Below are 22,030 nucleotides of genomic sequence, written 5' to 3'. Positions count from 1 at the left end.
GTAGTTGAAGTTATAAGTATTGGCTCTGTACTGTCTGTATTTCAAATCTGTGCTGTGCTTCTGGGAGACATCCCAGACAAGTTGGTGTTAGCTCTGCCTAGCCTGCTTGATGGGCCATTAAGGACCATCAGCTACACAATTGACCCATGGAGAGAAGGCAGACACGCCTTGTAAGTCAGCAAAGTATGCAGGGACTGGCCCATGTGACTCCAGACTCCATTTTGCTGTAATTTTCCACAGTGAGAACAAAGAGGTTCTTACACCTGGAAAAGTCTATATAAGGCTGATGCCTCATCTCCATCTGGTCTTCAATCCTGCTTCTTACCTCTGGAGGGACTTTGCTACAAGCTGAAGCTCTGCACAAAGGACTGATGACCCATCCCAGCGAGGGATGTTCTCCAGAGACTTGATTTGAACCTGCAGTTTATGCCAGCACTGCTACAAGCCTGAACTAAGAACTTTGCCATTTCTGTATGTAATTGATTCCATTTAACCAATTCTAGCTCTCATCTCTACCTTTTTCCCTTTATGAATAAACCTTTAGATTTTAGATTCTAAAGGATTGGCAACAGCGTGATTTGTGGGTAAGATCTGATGTGTATATTGACCTGGGTCTGGGGCTTGATTCTTTGGGATTGAGAGAACCTTTTTCTTTTATTGGGGTGCTGGTTTTCATAACCATTCATCCCCAGGACGGGTGGCACTGGTGGTGATACTGGAAGACTGGAGTGTCTAAGGAAATTGCTTGTGTGACTTGTGGTTAGCCAGTGAGGTGAAACCGAAGTCCCCTTTGTCTGGCTGGTTTGGTTTGCCTTAGAGGTGGAAAAACCCCAGCCTTGGGCTGTGACTGCCCTGTTTGAGCGATTGGTCCTGAATTGGCGCACTCAGTTGGGTCCCACCAGAACAGCATCGTCATACCTACTTCATGCCTCTGACCAGCTGTGGAAAGCCGGCTGCTGACGAGCTACCTGTTTCCTCAGCCTCTCGCTCTGGCTGAGCTGCTGGGAGTTTGGTGGAGCCGTAGGGGCCCTAGGTTGGGTTGTCTCCTTGTTCCGTACGGCTGGAGCAGGGCTCCGAGCAGAGAGGGGGCATTTCTGCCATGACATATCCCCTTTTATGTGGGGTGAATTTGGCATCATGGGACAAATAGGCTCTGCGGTTCTCAGGCTGCCACAGCTGGGGCTGGATAGGCTCAGCTCACGCTACCCAGCCTCGGCCCGGCCCTGCAGGGACCTCCTTTAGGGGCGACAGGTCAGTTTAGTCCCCATGGGCCATTCAGCCCTTGGTCTGTCTGCTGAGATTGCCAACAAGAGGCCCAATTCAGCAGTGACCTGCAGTCCCTTGGGCCAGCTAGGCTGGCACCAGGGCCAGGGGGATAGTCGGTGACTGCAGCCAGTGTTGGTGCTTCAGAACAAGGCATTAATCTTCCCATCATGCACCGAATTATGCAGCACTGAACCATGGAGTGGGGGAGCGTTTCTTCTGCCCGCAGCTGGTGAGCAGCTGAATGTTGCTCAGCTCTTTGCCTGGGTAAAATCCTGTGGCAGTGAGTTCCACAGCCTAACACCAGATGGCAGGGCTGCGGGGAAGTGCTTTCTCTCCTCTGGTTTAAATGTATCATCATTTTGTTTCACTGCACGCCGCCTCATCCTCATAACCTAAATAGGCAATAAAAGGAGAGAGAGAGAAACATCCCCCTCCCTTCTCCAAACATTCCCCTTCAGGCCTCTGTGCTGAGCGTCGTCTCTGCGTCACCTCCCAGCAGCCCCAGGTGCATTCTGGGGAGGGTTGATCGGGGTGACTGAAGTGCTCATTAAAGCAGGGGTGCAAGTCAGGGCTGCCCTGAGCTCTGCACTGGCCCCCACAGACCCTGAATAGAGCAACGCCCACTCTGTTCTTGTGCCAGTGCAGAATTTGGCCCATGGGGTTGGTGGTGCCTGCGCTAGAGAGACTGGGCTAGATGACCTCCAGAGAATGATGGTCAGCAGCTGCTCGCCATTGACCTGGGGCTGGATACAGGCTGCTGGTGGAGAGATGGAAGGTGTTGGCCCTGTCCCTCCTCCTGGTTGTTACAATAAAGCCTTGAGCTCCTGAGGAGAGGACAGAAGGGGATCCAGGCTGTCCTAGCACGTCACAAGAGATGCTCAGCTCCCAGCAGGATCGGGCCCTGGAGTTATTTTGATCCTGGGGGGAGGAGAAGGAGGAGAGGGCTGAATTCTAGTTTACCAACGCCTGGGTGTGTGTCATTCACACCAGCGTTAGAGGATCCGACACAGCCTTGCGGGGCTTCTAACACGTTCTCTCTGTTCCTACCCCCAGGAGTTAACCTACATACCAGACCGTCAGCGTAACAAACAGCAAAAAGTAGGCACTGAACTGACTGCGGATCAGCTGGGGCAATTTATCTGGCCATGAAGAGGGGCTAATGGCCGGGCAGGTGGGGGACTCGCATCTCAGGCTGGGCCTGCGTCAGGGCTCGTTAGCTAAGCCGGGGGAGAAGAATGGGGAGCGGGCTTGGGGAATGGGAAAGGAGGCTTGTCCCCGCTGGGGGGGTTCACGGAAAAAAGTCCCCAACGTGCAGGGTGGGGAGAAGATAGACGACGGGGCGCTGACCATGTCCTGCAAAGTCCTCGGGGGTTGTTGATGGTGCTCTGCACTTCTTGGGACTGGGCCCTGCCCGTTCCTTTATTTCTCTGCTGTAATGTTTCCCCCTGGGGTCCTGATAGCTACCGAGTCACTGGTGGAGCTGTGGGAAACGGCTGATGATCTCCGGAGGTAACCACAGAGTTCAGGCTCGGCACATGGGCTTCCTCCATGCACTGGGCTCCTGGAAGGTGCCACCACCTAACCCGGGGGCCTCACGCTGCCGTCCATCCCTTTCAGAGACAGGCGGAGGCTCGTCTGCACTACGGGGACCCAGCTATGGCACTGTGGCTACAATGGCGTAACCACAGTGTAAACGCAGCCTACGGCCACAGAAGGGTGTTTTCCATCGCAGCAGGAACACCGCCACCACAAGCAATGGCAGTGAGGTCGACGGAAGCATTCTTCCCTCCACCAAGCTGCGCCTACACCGGGCCTTTGGTCGGCATAGCGACGGCTCTCAGGGAGGGTGGATTTTCACACCCCTGGGCGCTGTAGCTATGTCAACCTAAATTCTCAGTATAGACCAGGCCTACCTCACGCAGCCATGAGAGGCAAGGCCCCAACCCACTCCACCCCTGAGTGCACGGGGCACTTCTTACTTTGCTGTGGTGCAGCCGGGAAGGTGCGGTGTTGCTAAGCCAGGAGGCTGATTTCAGCACCGGTATCCAAGGAGCATGTCCTCCCCTTGACAACCCCTTGCTGCACAGCTCAGATGCTGTGTTTTATTACAGGAGATTAGCGAGACAGTGTGGGCCAGTCAATCTGCCCCTGCTTAAAAATCAGGAGATCTGTGTTCTGCTTCTAGCTACCTAGGAAGTGCTGGCCTGTATCAGAGCCGTATCCCCTTTCCGACAGTGATGGCACCAGCTGGTTCCCAGGAAGGTGCAAGAAACCCCGTTTTAGGCAGAGGTGAGATAATCAGTCCCCCAGGAAGGTCTCACCCTAACCCCTAATAGAGATTGGGTTGGCGCATGAGGTATTATATCCACTCCAAAATTTTGGTTAGCATCAGCTGTTCTAACCCTAGATATCCATCTAAATGTCCGATTCCACTCGGAGTCTTACTAAATGCTTGGTCCTGCCACTGACCTGTTGGACATGGCTTAGAAAGTCCCTTCCATGCTCAGTGCCTCAGTTTCCCCTCCCACCCTTTGTGTAGTGAGACTGTCTCTCACTATGTGTGTGTCCAGCACCTGGCATGATGGGGCCCTGATCTCATTTGGGGCCTCAGATATGTTACTGATCCCCCATTCAAGATTCTGAGTGAAGAGCAGCATGTCTCGGTCCTAAAGCAAGAGGGATAGATAATAAGACATAAAATATAACAGCACTGTATAAATCCAGGGTCTGCCTGAATACTGCGTGCAATTCTGGTCACCCCATCTCAGAAAAGATATATTGGAAAAGGTGCAGAGAAGGGCAACAAACATTATTAGGGGTATGAAACAGCGTCCATGTGAGGAGAGATTAATAAGATTGGGCCTTTTCAGCTTGGAAAAGAGACGACTAAAAGGGGATATGATAGAGGTTTATAACATCGTGACTGGTGTGGAGAAAGTAAATAAGGAAGTGTTATTTACTCAATCACATGACACAAGAGCCAGGGGTCACGCAATGAAATTAATAGGCAGCAGGTTTAAAACCAATAAAAGGAAGAATTTCTTCACACAACGCAGTGTCAACCTGTGGAACTCATTGCCAGGGGATACTGTGATGGCCAAAACTACAACGGGGTTTAAAAAATAATCGGAGAAGGTCATGGAGGGTAGGTCCATCAATGGCTATTAGCCATGATGGTCAGGGATGCAGCCCCATGCTCTGGGTGCTCCAAAACCTCTGACTGCCAGATGCTGGAAGTGGATGACAGGGGATGGGTCACTCGATGATTGGCTGTTCTGTTCATTCCCTCTGGCACAAGTCACTGTTGGAAGACAGGATATTGGGCTAAATGGACCATTGGTCTGCCCCAGTATGGCCGTTCTTATGATGTTCTTATGGACACACAGAAGTGCTCACCTGGAGCTCAGCTGGTGAGTTAGTTTTGGTATAGATCAGAACACATCTGTAACTTTCCTGGGACATGCACATTGCACCCAGTGATGCTCTGCATGTGCCCCAGGGGAGATCTTCCCTTTCCAATCTCCCATCTGTCCCCTGTGGTAAATGATAATTGCAGTCTGGCAGGGCCTCGTGCTTTAGGACATGAGCCAAATTCAGGAGGTTAGGAAAGAGACGACCCCAAGGACCAGGTAGTTCATGACTTCCTGCCACAGGGGTTCTTGCATTATAGAATCATAAAAAGGTCGGGCTAGAGGGACCTCGAGAGGTCGCCAAATCCAGTCCCCAGCACTGAGGCAGGGCCAAGTAAACCTAGGCCAGTCCTGACGGGTGTTGTCCAGTTTGGTCTTAAAACCTCCAGTGACGGGGATGGATTCCACAACCTCCCTCGGAAGTAGGGTTGCCAATTTTGGTTGGATGTATTCCTGGAGGTTTCATCACATGACATAATCTTTAATTACAGATTACTCTTTAATTCCTGGAGACTCCAGGACAATCCTGGAGGTCTGGCAACACTACTTGGAAGCAGATTGCAGAGCTTAACTACCCTGAGAGTTACAACATTTTTCCTAATAGCTAACCTAAATCTCCCCTGCTGCAAATTAAGCCCATTGCTGCTTGCCATCTGTGATGGGATGTACAAACCCCACACTGAGCAACCAGGGCTTCAGGGCTCATTTCGGGCTCAGCCAGCCCCGCCCCACCACACCTGCAGCAAATGCTCCATCTGCTGGAGGAATGAAAAGGCAGCGAATTAGCTGAGTTGGCGAACGGTGCTGAAGGTGAGCAGACCTGCAGCCCACAGCTCCAGCAGAGCAGAGTGAAACCTAAAGGTTCTGATGCAGCTGCCCAAAGGGGCCCTCCGTGAGGAAAGGGAGGCCCCTCCGCAGAGACAAGCAGAGAGGGAAGTATCCTGTGGTCCTGGACAGTGGCGACTCCCTCTTGATTCCTTGGGATTTGGATTTTGCCACTGGGGGAAGGCCTTGGACTGAGGTGACCCCAGACGGGGAGACGAGAGGAAGAGGCCCAGGGAGGACAGCCTGGGTTGCCAGGTTACTGGTAGCTAAAAGGGCCCTGGGTCGGAGCCTGGTAGAGTGGGAGGGCCTGGGCTCCCCTCCCCACAATCCCCTTGGCAGTCCAGGATTGTGGCTGTGATCACTAGGCCATGCTTCCCAACCAGACCCTGAGTGGAGACCATTACATCATCCCTTCAGCGGACATGGAGAACAATTGATCACCATCCTCGTTATAATAGTCCTTAACAGATTTGAAGCATCGCACTCAGAACTGGATGCAGTTCTCCAGCTGAAACCTCACCCTAGCAGAGCGGGACAATTACCTCCAATGTCTTACACACGAAACTCCTGGTAGTACATGCCAGAATGGTATTAGCCTTTTTAACAACTGCATCACCTTGTTGACGCCTGTTCAATTTGTGACTCTCGCTAACCCCCAGATCCTTTTCCACAGCACTACCACCTAGCCAGTTATTCCACATTGTGTAGTTCTGCTTTTGATTTTTCCATCCTAACGTAGTGCTTTGCACTTGGCTTTATTGAATTTCATCTTGCTGATTTCAGACCAAGGTTGTTTTGAACCCTGTCCTCCAAAGGGCTGGCAACCCCTCCCAGCTTGGTGTCACCTGCAAATTTTATAAACTCTCCCCACTCCATTATCCAAGTCATTAATGAAAATATAGAATCGCACCAGCCCCAGGACTGACCCCTGCAGGTCCCCACTAGATACGCCCTCCCGTTTGACAGTGAACCATTGAGAACCACTCTTCGACTAGGGTCTTTCAACTGGTTGTGCACCCACCTTATAGTAATTCCATCTAGACCGCATTTCCCTGGTCTGCTTCTGTGGCCTGTGTCCAAAGCCTTGCTAAAACATAAACTAGCCACATCTTCCATGGGCACAGCTGGTGCCCGCCACCCTTGCAGGTGGCATACCCTGCTAGCCAGAGCTCTGTGCACCCTCCATGAGTGCACATTACAGCTCTGTGACTCCCGATTCAAGTGACCCTGGGTGAAAACAAGCATTCCAGCTGCTCTGAGAATTACATTTCCACACAAGCAAAGTGGAGCCAAATCCATTTTCCTGGAGCTGCCCACACACCCAGGTATAATTAGTGCCACTTAACCCGAAGCATTACCTTTCATTTCACGATCGGGAGCCAGGTATGCTGACCCAAAGCAGCAGTTACTGGCAATGGTGGGGGAGGGAGGGGAGAGGTTGTGGGGTGGAAATGCAGCTACTGCGATCAAACAATACCATGGAAGCTAATGAGACTGAGTCCCTAATTACCCTGTAGTTACCACAGTATACGTTTCCACCGTAGGAGTCAGACTTAGTGTGATAGAAAGAACAAATATGGTTTGAGTTGAAGCCGTGTGTTTGATGCACCGTGACCCAGCCATCGACCGTGGCCCATTTCAGTGGAAGTTAGGAGCCTAAATACTTTGGAGGACCTGGCCTGTCTCCTTTTCCTTCTAAGGGTCCTTGTCCAGGTGGGCTCTGGAACTGAACAGCAGCAAACTCCGGGGAGCATCTGGAATTCGAACCTGGATCTGGATCAAGATTTTCCTAGGGGCCCCGATCCTGGCTCCCAGCACTCCTGATATGAGCCTGAGTTATTAGATGCGACAGCTCCTCTTGCCATGGACAGGTGCTTAAAGCACTAGACGGGACCTCCCAAGAGCTGGGCTCTTCTACCACGGACTCTTTGTGGAACGCTGGGCAAAACGCAAAGAGCCGAGTTTTCAAGTCCTCAGAGCCCCCAACTGGAGCCAGATTTTCAGCAGAGCTCGTGTCCCCTTGTGCTGAGCTCCTGTGGAAATCTGGCTGCTTATTTTGGTGCCTAAAAGGGGGGCTGACAATTCTGAAAATCCTGGCCTCTAATTATTCTTTGCCTCAGTTTCCCCATCTCCAAAACGGGTGCAATCACCCTCCCCTACCTCACAGGGGTGTGGGGAGGGTAAACCCATGAATATACGTAGGATGCTCAGAGCAATGGGGGCCACCGGACAGTAAAGAGAAATCAGGCCAGCTCCGTGGCACAGGTGACAACCATCAATTTCCCCTGAAGAGCCAATGAACAGGCTTCCTGCAGGCCAGAGGCAGAGCCAGGGAAGGAGCCCAAGTCCCCTGGCTCCCAATCCAAAGTTGGGCACATGGGTGAGATCCAATGATTTGTCCCACAGATCTTCAAGTTAGCAACACCAAGGCCTTATTCTTTGAAGGGAAAAGTGCATCTCTTGCTACAGTAGACTGAATTGCAGGCGAGGTGCTGAGCGGTTAGGAGCCAATAGACGATTGTATAGAGAACGGTTCTCTAAGGAGTTCTGCAGGATTTCAGAGCTCATTGTCCAGACTCCTCGTTTGAAAATAAAAATGAGCTAGCGATGTGCACTAAGCAGCCATCCATCTACAAACCCTAATCACCTTGGGGCTACCCCAAGGAGCTTGTTAAATGCACCTGTTGTCCATAGGGGGCCCATCAAACTACCCTGCCGGCCTGGATGATGTTAAAAACTCCTCCCGTGCCATGCTGTTGGGTGATGCTCACAGGACTCGGTGTGGGAGATTTTCAGCGCCGCGGGGGAGAAACAAACCCAGAGCAGAGAGGTCAGAACACAGCTTGGGGCTTTCGGCTCCCTGTCTGCTCTTGCATCAGATTGAAACCCCTTGTTGCTAGCCTCAAAGCTGTAGTACAGAACTCTGCCCCCTCCTATATCTCCTCTCCTCCTCCGTCCTCTCTTCTCCTCCGATACTCCCAGCTTTGTCTGCCCGGGCAGCAGCTTTCTCACACATGCTTCTTCCATGGGCCCTCCACAACGCACAGTGCCACTGGCCTGAGCTTGTCCACACAGCCCCTACCCTGTCCACACTTCAGCCCTCTTAAAGCCCCGCTGCCTGCCATGGGTCAAGGTGACTTGCGTCTACGTTCCCCATCCCCCAACCTCCTCCTGTGCCTAGGCTGGGTGAGTGCCTTGACTCAAGGACCTGACCGGCCCTTCTTGCGTCGTTAGCAAGCCGCCGGCACAGGGGGTGTGAGGAAAGACGGCCCAGCGATTCTTGTTCTAGACTCGGACTTGGGAGACCTGCCTTCGCTTCCTTGCTGTCCCCTAGACCCCCTGTGTGACCACCTCGCAGGGGTGTTGTCAGGCTAACTACATTAACGATAGGGACGCTGCAGCGATGGGGGCCAGGGAAGTACCACAGAGAGGCGCTGCTGTATGTAAATACTGGATGCTTGTACTCCAGTCCCTACTAAGCTGACGGCCCGTTGTGCTAGGTGCTGCACAAACCGCTTGTGAGGGCCAGTCCCTGCCCCAAAGAGCTGGCCGGCTGAACACACACGACAGAATTGCGATCCCCCTTTCCCTGACGAGGCCCAGCGAGATGAAGTGATTTGCCCAAGGCCGTGCGGAGAACCTGTGATGAAGGTGGGAGGCCAGCTCTGCAGGCCGGTGCCATCACCCCACCCCCAGCCTGCCCAGGACTTCCGACGTTTTTCAGGCTTTCTCAAGTGACTATGACTCTATCTCGCTCTGGCGGCTGGTCTGCAAAGAAGATAAAAGCCTACTGCTACTGGCAGCTGACCTTCCATCCAGTGGTACTGAAGCTGCAGCCTCTGGGTTTTACCCGCCCTGCCGGCACCTCCATAGATACCACGCAGCCACCGGAGACGGACAGAGTACATGGGCTAACAATTCACGGGCAGTGCAGCGCAGCCAGCAGCATTGCCTGCCCCTGCTGCAGCCAGTTTCCGCCCTGGGACATTTGGATTATGCCCTCCCGCTCTCTACGCAAAGGAGAGGTGGAGTATAGGTCTGATCTTGAAAGGTCCCTCAGCTCCCACTGAAGATGACGTAAATCAAAGGGCACTCAGCCTCACAGAGGAGGTTCCCATCGCCTGTCAGGGTCAGGCCCTGTGCTGCACTGTCTCTTATTTCAGAGGAGATCGTCTGTCCCACGTCCTCCGTTCCGCTCAGCGTTGGAGTACGCGCTGCCTCCGTCCCTATCCAGCAAAGCACATCCGTGCCGGCCGTTCTCAACCAGGGCCAGCAAACAAGGGCAGCGCATGGGCGGCGACAGTGCTGAGACACAGTGTCTTGCTTAGCATCACTGATAATAAAATAATTAGGCGACGAGTCGTCGCTCGGCTTGAATAAGGAGATTAAAGCCTTTTCTGAAGTCGGCATCCCCCTTAACTGCTGGATGTGTCCTGCATGCCGCGATTTTTTATTTAAAGGCTACCTACATTCCCCCCCACCCCTCCCGCTTCTTCCACTTAAAAGGACACTGCCGCCGTGAGGTTTTCAATAGTGTTTAAAACACATTCATCGCAGCCACGCAGCAAGACCTGACACCGGAATCGGTCTGTTTCATGTATCAGCGGGGTACGAATATGGCCTTTGCTGGCGCACGGCCCCACGGAATCCTTCATGCATGTAGACTCACAACTCCACCAGGAGTTAAAGAAGGGCTATTGTCCCCCATCGGACAGCTGGGAAACTGAGGCACGGACACTAAGGCTATGTCTACACTGCAGCTAGGGGTCTAATTTACAGTTCGGGTACAGGTCCCCAGTGCTAGCCCAGATCGTAGCAGGGTAGCCATGTCTCCATGGGCTGTCCAGCCCAGTACACCCCCAGGGGGTCAGGCAGGATTGTACCCATGCTGCTGCTCTTTTTAGCACGCTAGCTCAATCGGCGCAAGCACAGGTATGTTTAGTAAAGTGAAAATTACAGCCCCGGCGGGTGTGTTTAGACGTCCCTTGAATGATTTGCCCAAAATCTGGGCGAGCGAATCCTGGCCACTCAAGTCCTCAGCTACCTCCCTGCCCATGGCAGCTTCCCTCCTGTCCAGTCCTGTTTCTGTTCGGGGGGCTTGAGCAGGGTGAGCGTTCTGCAGGGGGTGAATTTTACCCCTATTTATGGAGAGGGCTGAGCCCAACTGCTCTGGATCCCCAGAGGGGGTCTGTGACACAGCCAAGTTTTAAATCCAGATCTCCTACGACCCAGTCCAGAGCCTGGACCATGCCACCAGCTCCCCTTTAGTTGTCAGTCTTGTGAGTCCCCCACATCTCCCCACCTGTGCCTCCCGCCTGCGTCCATCCGGCGACTAGAAAATGTAATTCTGTGACAAGCCCCATGACTAATCCCATGTGAGCAGTTTGTTTGCAACTGGCCTCATTTCCTTGATCTAATCCTTGCGTTTCTCTTGCCTTGGGCCGGTGCCGGCAAAAGCACTGCTGTGTTGTTGTTTAAATTAAACGTGTCAGACTCCATGGGGTGTGTGGTTCTGATAACCATCTATGCGGGGCAGACGGAGGGGGGCAGAAGCAAGGAAAAAGGGGGATTGCTCTGGGCTGGTAAAGGGGGGTAGCTAAGCGTGCTGCCCGAATGAAAGGAGGCCACCCAGAGCTTGGCTAGGGAGCTGACCCTGACCCACACATCTGAATGCAACCAGCCCAGAAGGTGGGGAAAACTTTGGATTTAGACAATCTAGTTCTTGATTCAGACTTCACAGCTCAGGTCTATTTCTGTAAAGGAAGCGTTTCCTAATGGTGAGATCTGTTAACTAAGGACTTTCTATGCTGTGTTGCAGACGTTTAATAAACCCTCCTTCTGCTTTTCCACCGCGAGCTCAGAGTCACTCCGGATTAAGGAAGGTGGGGGTGCATTGCTCCCTTTGGAGTCTCCCTCAGGCATCCAATCCAGGTGCACTCCCTGCAGGGAGCTCAGGGGGTGAAGCAGGGGTGCTTAGGGTGACCAGATGTCCCGATTTTATAGGGACAGTCCTGCTATTTGGGGCTTTTTCTTATATAGGCTCCTATTACCCCCCAGCTCCTGGCCCGATTTTTCACACTTGCTGTCTGGTCACCCTACAGGTGCTGAAGGCTCCGAGGAGGTGGGGAAGCCCAGGGGCTCACCCCAGTGAGAGAGTGTGACCCTAAGGGGGCTGACACACTGAAGGGCTCCGCCAGGCACTGTTTCAGAGCCGTTCAAGAGCACCAGACCTGTGGCACCAAGGAGGATGGCTTATATGCTGAAGCATCAAGGTTTCTATCCCTTCGAGCTATTTTGTAAGCCTTGCTAACATAGCTGTGGATGTTCCGATTATCCATACAAACATCCAATCCTCTTTTTGGTTTTTGGTTTTTTTGACTCCTACTAAGCTCTGGGCCTCAGTGATCGCTTGTGGCTGTGAGTTCCATGAGATGAGTTCTGTATATTTCCTTCGATCCATTTGAAGCAGTGGTGTAGTCCTAAGCTGCAACGTCTCCCCGCCAGTCTGGCCCTGTAGCCCTGCCCCCACGCCGCTTTCTAACCCCACCCCCACGCTGCCAGGGGTGGGGCACTGTGGCGTAGAGGAGCTGGACCACTGCTGATGTTAAGAGGAATACTGGGCTCCATATCAGGTGTGCAGGCCCACCCCTTAGCACTCTCTCTGCATGTAGGCCTAGTGGAAGGTGCACTAGACTGGGACTCAGGAGACCTGGGCTCTATTCCTGGCTTAGCCGCTAGCTGCTCAGTGAGCTAAGGTGCCTCTGTGTGCCTCAGTTTCCCCATCTGTAAAATGAGGCGACCCTCTTGTAAACGCTTTGAGATCTCTGGATGAAAAGTGCCATATAAATCCTAGATATTATTATAGTTGCTGCTACCTGCCAGATTGGCACTGGAACGTCATCGAGTGGCCAGAGGCACATGCAGCCTTGGGAGAAGTAAGTGCAGCTGGATTTGGTCCGTGGTTTATAACAGCACAAGAAAAATAAATCTCCTAAGCAGTCTTAGCATTTCAACTGCTCAATATAAATAACTCCTCAATGTCTTCTGAGTCACCCAGCTGAAAAGTACAAGCTAATAACTAACTCTTTAAGGGTCGCTGATGATAGGCTGCAGAGTACTTCCTTGCAAAGGCTTCAGGTTGAGTCACAGTGACATAGTGAAGCCGGCCTAAGTCCTGGTGTAGACACTGCTAGATCGACAGAAGCACTCCTTCCGTCGCTGTAGTGAGTGCCTGTGCTGCAGGTGTGCCGCTGCAGTGTTTCGAGTGGAGACGAGACCAGAATAAAAAACAATCCCTGCCCCAAGGAGCTTCCGGTCTAATTAGACAAGTTAAAGGGGAAATTGAGGCACATGGAAGGGCAGTGACTTGCCCAAGGTCACCCACCAGGTCGGAGCAATAGACATCCCCTTAGCCTGGTGTTTGTTCTCGTGTATTTAGGATGAAATATCACAATGCCAATATAAGAATCTAGCCAGGTAGAAATGGACAGCAGTGGAAAGCTGAGATCCGCAGTGGCATGAACTATTTCTCTCTGGATATTCATCCTGTGCTTTGACCCATTGCCGTCCGGGATCTGTTTGAAACAGTTCCTAGGAAGCTGACTTTTCGGTGAGAGGTGAGGTATGAAATTACTGCGACATTTTAGCACAGAGCCCCACCAGTCTGAGAACACGCATAAGCGGCAGCGTTTCAGCTGTAGCTCTGCTCTTTTCCCTTACCTCCGATTTCTCAGCCCTGTGCTCACAGTCAGAACTAGTCGGGTGTGTCGGAGGAGACGTGTTGCTCTAGTTCATTTAGTTGCCCGCAGATCTCCCGCTTCCTAGGGTGGTGCCCTGCCCTGCCTCCCATAACCGGGGTGTGCGCCTGTGTCCTTTATCCACGGAATCGCTCCAGCGCTCGCAGGGACATGGGCTCTACATTGTTTAAACCTGAGCTCAAGAGGCGAAATTTTGAATCTGGATTTCCAACACCTCAAAGCACCTAGGTCCAGGGTTTTGGTTCAGCCTGTTTGAAATTAGGGGGCTGTTGCCTGGAATGAGATCAAAGAACACCCCCAAATTTAAGAGGTTAGGGGGCTGTCCAGACCCATTCCGATTGCAAAGGTCGTTTCCATCCCTAATCTCACAAAACCAGTGTCCTGTGATCCGATGCACACTGTCCAGTGTTTTGTCCGGTCTCTCTTTCAGTAGCCCTGTCCCTGCTTCACTTGGGCTAACAGACACACTTCTTCCTTTGCTGATGTAGCAGCATCAGCCGTCACAGCCCTGGTGGGGAAAATGATTCACTGAGCCCCCTCCCCCTTTCAGATGAGCAGCCCCATCCATTAAGTATCACAGCTCAGGGCTTGGCAGGGCAGGGCTAGATTGCTAGAGAGTCCCAGGACGGCTTCCTCCACGCTCCGGCATGCCCATGTTTCTGGCTAACAACCAGCTCAGCTATCAGGAAGCCACGTGGGAGCCAGGAAAGAGACAGGCAGAAATCTAGCAATAGTGAAAGAGCGAGAGTAGAGGGGAGAGCTCAGAGACTGGCTCGAGAAACCTTGGGCATTCCTGGAAATGCATTTAGATCATTCATGGCTTCCCAGGAAAAAAATCCCCCGGGTGGTTTGGCCTCCCAAGCCATATGCTCACAAAACGGTTCCCAGCAAAAGTCAACAGCAAGGTTTGAAACCTGGGCACTCAGCACCAAAGCACTGCCCTCCACCACTTGAGCTAAAGGAGCAGCTCCATCAGCAACCAGCAGTAGTAGGCTGTTGCTCTCTTATGGAACAGCAATTAGCTGGGGAACGTGACATGCACTTTGCGTTCACGTTATGTTTACACCATGGATACTGCCCTGTGCTGGGAAGGAGGCAGCCACATAATTTCCTACCACCTCACCCAGGGGAAGGGTCAATTTTGGCTCAGGTGGTAAAGCTCCCTTCCCTGTCTGAGTGCTGGCCACAGGGTGTAGTCATGTAGTCAGGGTGTAGACCAATGGAGCAGAGCCCACTAACTGACAGCATCTGCTGCAGTGTCTGGCCAGCAGCCGGCAGACACAATGGGATTAATTCCTTTAACATCCTACATTTGATTATTCTTCTGATCATTAGTTAGTTGCAAGGCGCCAACAATGTGCTCAGGGTTGTACCGGAGACATAAGCAATACCACATATCTAGCTGGATCCCTGTATCTAATACTGAAGGATCTGAGAAAGGACCTAGTGTAGCTTTCCTAGGCATAAGAGACTTTACAGTAGGCTGCATCCATGGCTGGAAGCAAGCACCATGTCTCTCGCTGGAAAGATGGACAGCTCCCTTTTCCAATGGTATCAGCTCTCACTCCTAGCCCTGCAGGGTGGTGACAAATCAGAAGAGGCCTTTACCAGCCAGTATCATTTAGAACACCCCTGAGGCTGCTCTAAGTAACACCAGAGGCTGGATCATCCCTCAGCAGCCCTGGGGATTGACAAGGGAGTGACAATAGGCTTTGACTGCTACATCGGTCCCTCAGTTTGCTGACTCCCACCTTTCAGCTGAGGCAAACAGCACAGACTGCACAAACAAACAGATAGCACTAAGCTGTGCAAAATGCCCCACTGGGCCAATCCTGCCCCGGCAGGGAGGTGGCGCTAGAGAGGTCTCAGCCTAGGAGCTCTCTGCCAAGGGCGAGGGTCTCGGAAGGGAAGTTGATTTAGAATGTCTCTCCCAGCGCAGGACAGAGAACAGCTCTGCTCCAGATTCCTCTCGGGAAGTGCAAAGCTGGCATTCAATGAGCATCGCCTTACACCCCAGCTAAAGAGTGGAACCGTGTGACCCAGTCTGGTTGGAGCTCTCTGCCACGCGCTGAGCCCAATGTCCTGAGTTCAAAGGCTGCCTGGATAATAATGCACCGTGCGGCGTCCCGCTCGCTCACGCCGCCAGAGCTGCAAAGGGCCACACAGAGGAAAGGGGGGCAGGTTCAGTTCCAGGAGACGCTGGCCTTCAGTGGATTTGCACTCTATGCTTATTAAAAACCCCACTGTGATGTGGAGTGCTACATGTGACAATCATGCTAGAGTGCAGGGGTTCTCAACCTTTTTCCTTCTGAGCTGCCCCCCAACATGCTATAAAAACTCCCCGGCCCACCTGTGTCACAATAGCTGGTTTTCTGTGTATAAAAGCCAGGGCTGCTATTAGGGGGTAGCAAGCAAGGCAATGCCTGAGGCCCCATCCCACAGAGCTACATTGCTCAGGCTTCAGCTTCAACCCCGGGTGGCAGAGCTTGGAGCCCCAAGTGGTGGGACTTCAGCTTTCTGCCCTGGGCCCCAGCAAGTCTAATGCTGGCCCTGCTTGGCTAGGCCCCCCTGAAACCTGCTCACAGCCCCCCAGTGGGCCCTGGACCCATGGTTGAGAACCACTGCAGTGGTGTATACACAGCTCTTGATTGACAGGCCCTTGCCCCCCAGGCTCTGGGGAGAACATATGGAGATACACCTCTCACAGAGCTGGAAGGGACCCTAAAAGTCATCAAGTCCAGCCCCCTGCCTTCACTAGCAGGACCAAGTACTGATTTTACCCCAGATACTTAAGTCACCCCTTCAAGGATTGAACTCACAACCCTGGGTTTAGCAGGCTAGTGCTCAAACCACTGAGCTATCTGCCCTATGAAACCGCATTAAGGTGCTGGGCTCTGGAGTACAGGGCAGGGTGTCACAAGTGCTTTCTAGAGTAACCCAAAGAACTCCAAAAGGGGAAGACGTGGTTTTAATTCTAGATACATAGGGTCAAATTGGGCTCTGTATCTTGGATGTCCATATAGAGTAACTCCACTGCACACAATGGAGCTACTCCAGACTGGCACCCAGGTAAATGACAGCAGAGGCTGTATAATCTCTCAGGGGATGAAATTCACTCACTGGGCCTTGCTTTCAGGGAGGCAGGGTGGCGCAGTGGTTAGCGCACTCACTTAGGACTTGAGAGACCTGGATTCAGTCGCTGCCATGTGCTTCTTGCATGATATTAGGCAAATCACTTAGTCTCGCCGTGCCTCAGTTTCCCATCTGTGCAATGGGGATAACAGCCCTGCCCTGCCTCCCGGGGGGAGGAGAAAGACATCAATGATTGTGAGGTGCTCAGGCATGGCGCTGGCCAGGCTTGCAGAACTACCATAGTTGACCTGTTACCTTGTGTGACCGCTTCACCTGGGCTAAGAGAGGGTAAAACCCTACCCCATCAGACCAGTGTCCGCTGCACATCCATAAAGTGCCAAGCCAATGGGGGGGTCAGGCTCCCTGCCCCGTTACTGGAGAAGGGAGGCTGCTTTACTAAAAAGAACCCCCCAGACAAATCATTTGTCCTTCAGAGGGTCATTGTGCCAGAGCTGGAGACTGACTGGGCTAATTAACCCTCAGGTGAGAGGCTGATTCTCCATCACATGAAGTCTTTAAAGCAAGACCAGGCATCTTTCTTATCGCTCTGCTCCAGCTGAGTCAGAAGCTGTTAGGCTTGATGCAGGGGTGATGGTCTCTGGCCATGGCCGTGCAGGCGGTCAGAGTAGACAGCACAATGTCCCTTTTTTGCCTTAAAATCCTTGAATCTGTTCCTTCAGTAGGATCCTCCTGGTGCCTGGTGCTGCTCAGTATGAATAAATGAATCTGGGTTTGGAAGCCAGGAGAACTGAGTGCTAACCCAGATTCTGCCACTGCCTTGCTGTGCGGCCTTGAGCAAGTCACTTAACTTCTTTGCCTCCGTTCATAGGGCTGTGTTGAGCTGAGCCCACATGTGAATGCTTTGAGGGAGCTGCTCACCATCTCCAGTCCTTCCCCACAATCTTCCCCAGCCAGGGAGGACACCAAGCTAACGCCTCAGGTTAATCTTAATACTAGCCCTGTACCTGTCTGCCTACGGCAGCTGTGCCGCAATCCAGCCCCGTTTTACTAATGATCGTTAATACATGGAAGCCTCCTTTTTTCTGCCCTCCCACCCCGTTTCTTTGTCCAGCATCGGCTCCATCATATAGGCCTTGTCTGTGGGACCCCATCCGCCAGCACTAACAACCCTTCCGTGGCACCCTCCAAGTGAGAGATCCAAGGGTTTGTGATCGTTTTGGCTGGCGTGACTTGCCAGAGCCAGGAGCCCTGTCTTCTGGGCCTGTGCTCTAAGCCCTCCATCGGGCAGCACATCACACCCCTGAGATTCCCCCATGAGGCCTGGTGGCAACATGCGATCCAGCACCCACCCAGAAGCTGTGCCTGCAATTGTAGGGAGAAGCCACTCGACAGGAGATGCGAGTTCTAGTCCTAGCTCTGCTGGGCGACCTTGGACAGGGCACTGCATCTCCCCATGCCTCAGTTTCCCCATCAGTAGCATGGGGATGCTGACACTTGCCTCTCCTTCTGATGTTCTTTGAGATCTCTGGACAGGTTGCTCCTGTCCAGAGAAGAGGGCTCCTGGAGTGCAGGGATCAGGAGGAACGCACCAGCTCTTGAGATACTCATCCATGGCCCTGTGCGACTGTGGAGTTGGAGTGGGGGTGCCTGGCACCATTGCCTGTCCATGTGGAAGAAGAGTCAGTCCCATTCATGTGGTGGCTACTGCACTGACAGGCCTGTGTCCAATAGCTCCTGGGAAGAGGGCTGGCTCTGGGTCGGGCAGGCCTAGCCGGGGAGCTCACAGCAGAGGCAGCGCAAATCCAAGCAGCGCTCTGTGCTGCTCAGAGAGGGGTGCTCCCAGCGCTCCATCCGCTACCCGTGCCCATCACCCGGTGTTCTGCCACGGTGTTCATCCCAGCCTCAGGCTCTGCCCTGAAGGGCTGGGGATGAATGGGGTGGACCAGCGGGGCACAGAGCAAGCCCCAAGCCCCCTGCTCTCTCCTAGGGGGAGTGCTTCACTGCTGGCCACAGCAGGCGGCTCACAAGCCATCCCCCAGAAGGAGCCAGGGAGCTCGCCAGCTGGGAAGCAGCTGCACTCGGATCTTCCCCCCACTGCTGCTGCAGAGCCCTTGCCTTCCAGCTGGGCTGGATCTTGCTACAACTGGAGCTGGTGCCCGCGTGTAAATGACAGCACAGGGGCTGCCTGCTGCACACCGCGGCGGGGCTGGGGAAAGAAAGAGGGCAGCTTCTTTGTACATCCCCCTTATTAAAGCCGCTCGGGTCCCGCAGCTCCGGGGGCACTGCTCCAAGAGCCAGGTTTGCTGGGAGCAGCACCCCGCTGCTGCTGCTTGCTTTCAGATGCAAATCAGCTCTTGGGTAAGAGGGGAGCTGTGGCTTCTTGCAACACGCGGCAGTTTCACTTCTCAGTTCCCCCCCACACCCCCAGCTTGCGACAGCGGTGAGACCTAGCAACGACCCTTTCCCGGGGGCGCGCTCGTGAGCGGGCATGAAAGATGCCAGCAACCAGAGGATCAGGGGAACGACTGGACAAACAACTCCCCCCGCAGGAAAATAACAACTCTGCCTGGCACCAGAGCCAGCAGCATTAAAACAATGGCAAAGCGAGCGGTGCTGTACAGAGGGCAGCCCACTGGGGGTGGGGGCTGGCCAAAGGGATTCTGCTCAGGCTCCTCGGAGAGGCAGAGGAGGGGGATGTTCGGGGCGACCCCTTCTAATAACAAGCAGCTCTTGAGCAGGCCTCGCAGCATGGGCTGAGATTGTTCAGCTATTGTCTGAACACGGGTGACTTACATGGGCAAACAAAGGAACCCAAACATGGCACAGTGTCCCTGCTGAGCACACAGTCCCCTCCCCTTGGCACCAGGCGGGACGCTCACTGCCTTCTCCTGGCAGACTGCCACGGAGAGACAGCCCGAGGATCCGGCAGGCCCTCCACTGACCCTGACCAGGCCGAGCAATTTAAAACTCCAGCCTCCTCCCTGGCTGCACAGGAGCGGCTTTGCAAACAGCGGGGACACAGATCAGCGTTCGCGTCCCACTCCCTGTCAGTGCCCGGCCCAGGCCGAGGAAGCTAATGATCCAACCCGCAGACCAAATTCGGTGATGAATCCTGCTCACGTGCCACCTGAGGCACGTTGCACAGATGCTAAGACTGCAAACAGTTCAGCTACGACTGACCGTGCCTGCCTCTGAGCCTTCCCTCTGGGAAACGCTCCACACCCCCGGCCAAGTGTCCCCCTGAGGTTCCTCCGGGGGAGTCACAGGAGGGTGAATAGAATCTAGATGCAGAACTCAGCTCAGCCCCTCCCAGGAAGGGAGCTGCCAGGTACAACTGGACCGGGATCAGCATTCCTATAGCTTGGAAACTATAGTGTTTCCCGTGTCAGGGGTACAAGGAGAGTTGTAGTTGCCAGTGCAAAGTCTATCCACACACACACACACACACACACACACAGAAAGCCCTTTACAAAACGAGCCCAACATTTCTCTAGCTGCTCCCTGGGAAACAGCTCACCCATGTGCCCGCACAGGGCTACACTAACCTGGCTTCCGCACCGTGTCCGTACAACCCCTTCCCGCCTTCCACACAAGGGGGATTTGCAAACGGCAGGACTAAAGAAGGGAAACTGAGGCAGCAGGCAACCAGGGGGCATCTCGCCCTGCTGCGCTCCCAGCTGTTGTCTGAAGGCCTGAGCAAGCAGCCCAGAGAGCAAGCCCCCTAGATCTGCCTCATCCCACGTCCCCACACGGCACGGGTGGCACAGAGCGACGTGTCAGGGGGCAGTGCCCACTGTGGAAATACCAAGCCTGCGTCCCCATGCCCGGCAGGCAGCAGCAACCGCTCCAGCGGGGCCAGGTGCGCAGAGCAAGGGGTGGGCAGGGGCTGGCTAGTCCCCCAGGGGAGCCGTCCCCAGTTGCCCAGGGGAGCCGGCCCCAGTCGCTGGGTCTCTCTCCTTTATTTCTTACCCTCCCTGCCGGCTCTGAGACAGGAAGAACTTTTTCCTCCGTCCCTCCCTCCCTCTCGGTTTCATTCTCTCTCTCCGCTGCTCCCGTCGCTGGCTCCTCTCCCCTTCCCTCACTCCCCCTTTCCTCGCTTCCCCCCGAGCCCCCCGGCCCCGGCCAGCGCCCCCCGGGCTAGAACCCGCGGCGCGCCGGGCACTCACATGTCAGACGCGGCCGGCTGGTAGGGCTGGCTCCGGCACAGGATGGAGTGGCCGCAAGCTTGGCCCATCTCTCCTCATCCTCTCGCCAGCCCGGCCAGCTGCAGGCGAGGGCTGAGGATGCTGCTGGCCAGAGGTCCCGGCGCCCTTCTCGCTCCCCGCTCGCCGCGGCTGCGGCTGCTCCCGGAGCCGGCTCGGGGGAGGGTGGCTGAGGACTGGAGCCGTAACGGAGCCTAATGCAGCTCGCTGGAGCATGCAGGGTGGGCGGGTGCCGCGAGGGAGCATGTGTGAGCGAGCGAGAGAGGGAGAAACACCCGCTCGGGCTGACCCGCGGCGGAGCCGCTCCACGCCCGCGGGCCCCGCAGCGCCCGGGCGGGGGGCTGGAGCCAGGTGCCAGTCCCGCCGGGCGGGCGGGCGCTCGGCAGCAAAGGGCCGGGCTGGAGTTTGCTGATTGCCCCGGGGCTGGGCGGGGGTCTCCGGCCCGGCGTGCGGCTCGGGGAGCAGCCTTTGTTCAACTGGGACTAAGTCCGGCCACCCCGTGTGTGTGTGTGTGTGTGTGTGTGTGTGTGTGTGTGTCACACACACACACACGGGCCAGATCCTTAGCTGGTGTGTGTGTGTGTGTGTGTGTGTGTGTGTGTGTGTGTGTGTAAAACTCCACAGGCACACGCGGGGCCAGATGCTCAGCTTGTGTCAAGGTGTGTGTGTGTGTGTGTGAGAGAGAGAGAGAGAGAGAGAGAGAAATCCACACACACATGCTGGGCCAGATCCTCAGCTGGTGTGTGTGTGTGTGTAAAAATCCACATGCACACGCTGGGCCAGATCCTCAGCTGGTGTCAAGGTGTGTGTGTGTGTGTGTGTCACACACATGCTGGGCCAGATCCTCAGCTGGTGTCAAGGTGTGTGTGTGTGTGAAAAATCCACACGCACACGCTGGGCCAGATCCTCAGCTGGTGTCAAGGGGTGTGTGTGTGTGTGTGTGTGAAAAATCCACATGCACACACTGGGCCAGATCCTTAGCTGATGTCAAGGGGTGTGTGTGTGTGTGTGTGTGTGTGTGTGTGTGTGTGTGTGTGTGTGTGAAAAATCCACATGCACACACTGGGCCAGATCCTTAGCTGATGTCAAGGTGTGTGTGTGTGTGTGAGAAAAATCCACACGTACATGCTGGGCCAGATCCTCAGCTGATGTCAAGGTGCGTGTGTGGGGGTATAGGGGTGTGAAATCTACACACGCTGGGCCAGATCCTCAGCTGGTGTCAATCAGTGTGTGTGTGTGTGTGTGTGTGTGTGTGTGTGTGTGTGTGTGTGTGTAAAATCTACATATATGCTAGGCCAGATCCTCTGCTGGTGTCAATATGTGTGTGTGAAATCTACATACACACACTGGGCCGGATCCTCCGCTGGTGTCAGTCAGGGCAGGGTGTGCTGTTGTAATCAGCCTCGCTCCAGTGACTCCAGCAAAGCTCTGTTTGACACCAGCGGAACGACACTGACTGACACCCGCTGAGAATCTG

The 22,030-nt window shown here is 54.2% G+C and overlaps 1 protein-coding gene across 2 annotated transcripts in view; it reads right to left on the bottom strand.

Moving 5' to 3' along the window:
- PDE2A (phosphodiesterase 2A) overlaps positions 1-20,726 on the bottom strand; it is a 358,953-nt gene extending 338,227 nt beyond the window's left edge. For both annotated transcript variants that reach the window (XM_039539536.1, XM_039539537.1), the window contains exon 1: positions 20,518-20,726. In XM_039539536.1, the coding sequence (XP_039395470.1) occupies positions 20,518-20,585 (68 nt within the window). In that variant the 5' untranslated portion in view covers positions 20,586-20,726. The remainder of the gene's footprint in view (positions 1-20,517) is intronic.
- Between the last annotated feature and the right edge of the window lie 1,304 nt (positions 20,727-22,030).

This window comes from Mauremys reevesii, linkage group 1 (assembly GCF_016161935.1).
Source record: "Mauremys reevesii isolate NIE-2019 linkage group 1, ASM1616193v1, whole genome shotgun sequence".
NCBI lineage: Eukaryota > Metazoa > Chordata > Testudines > Geoemydidae > Mauremys > Mauremys reevesii.
Note: the sequence above shows the minus strand (reverse complement) of the source record. Positions and strands in the feature narration are given on the sequence as shown.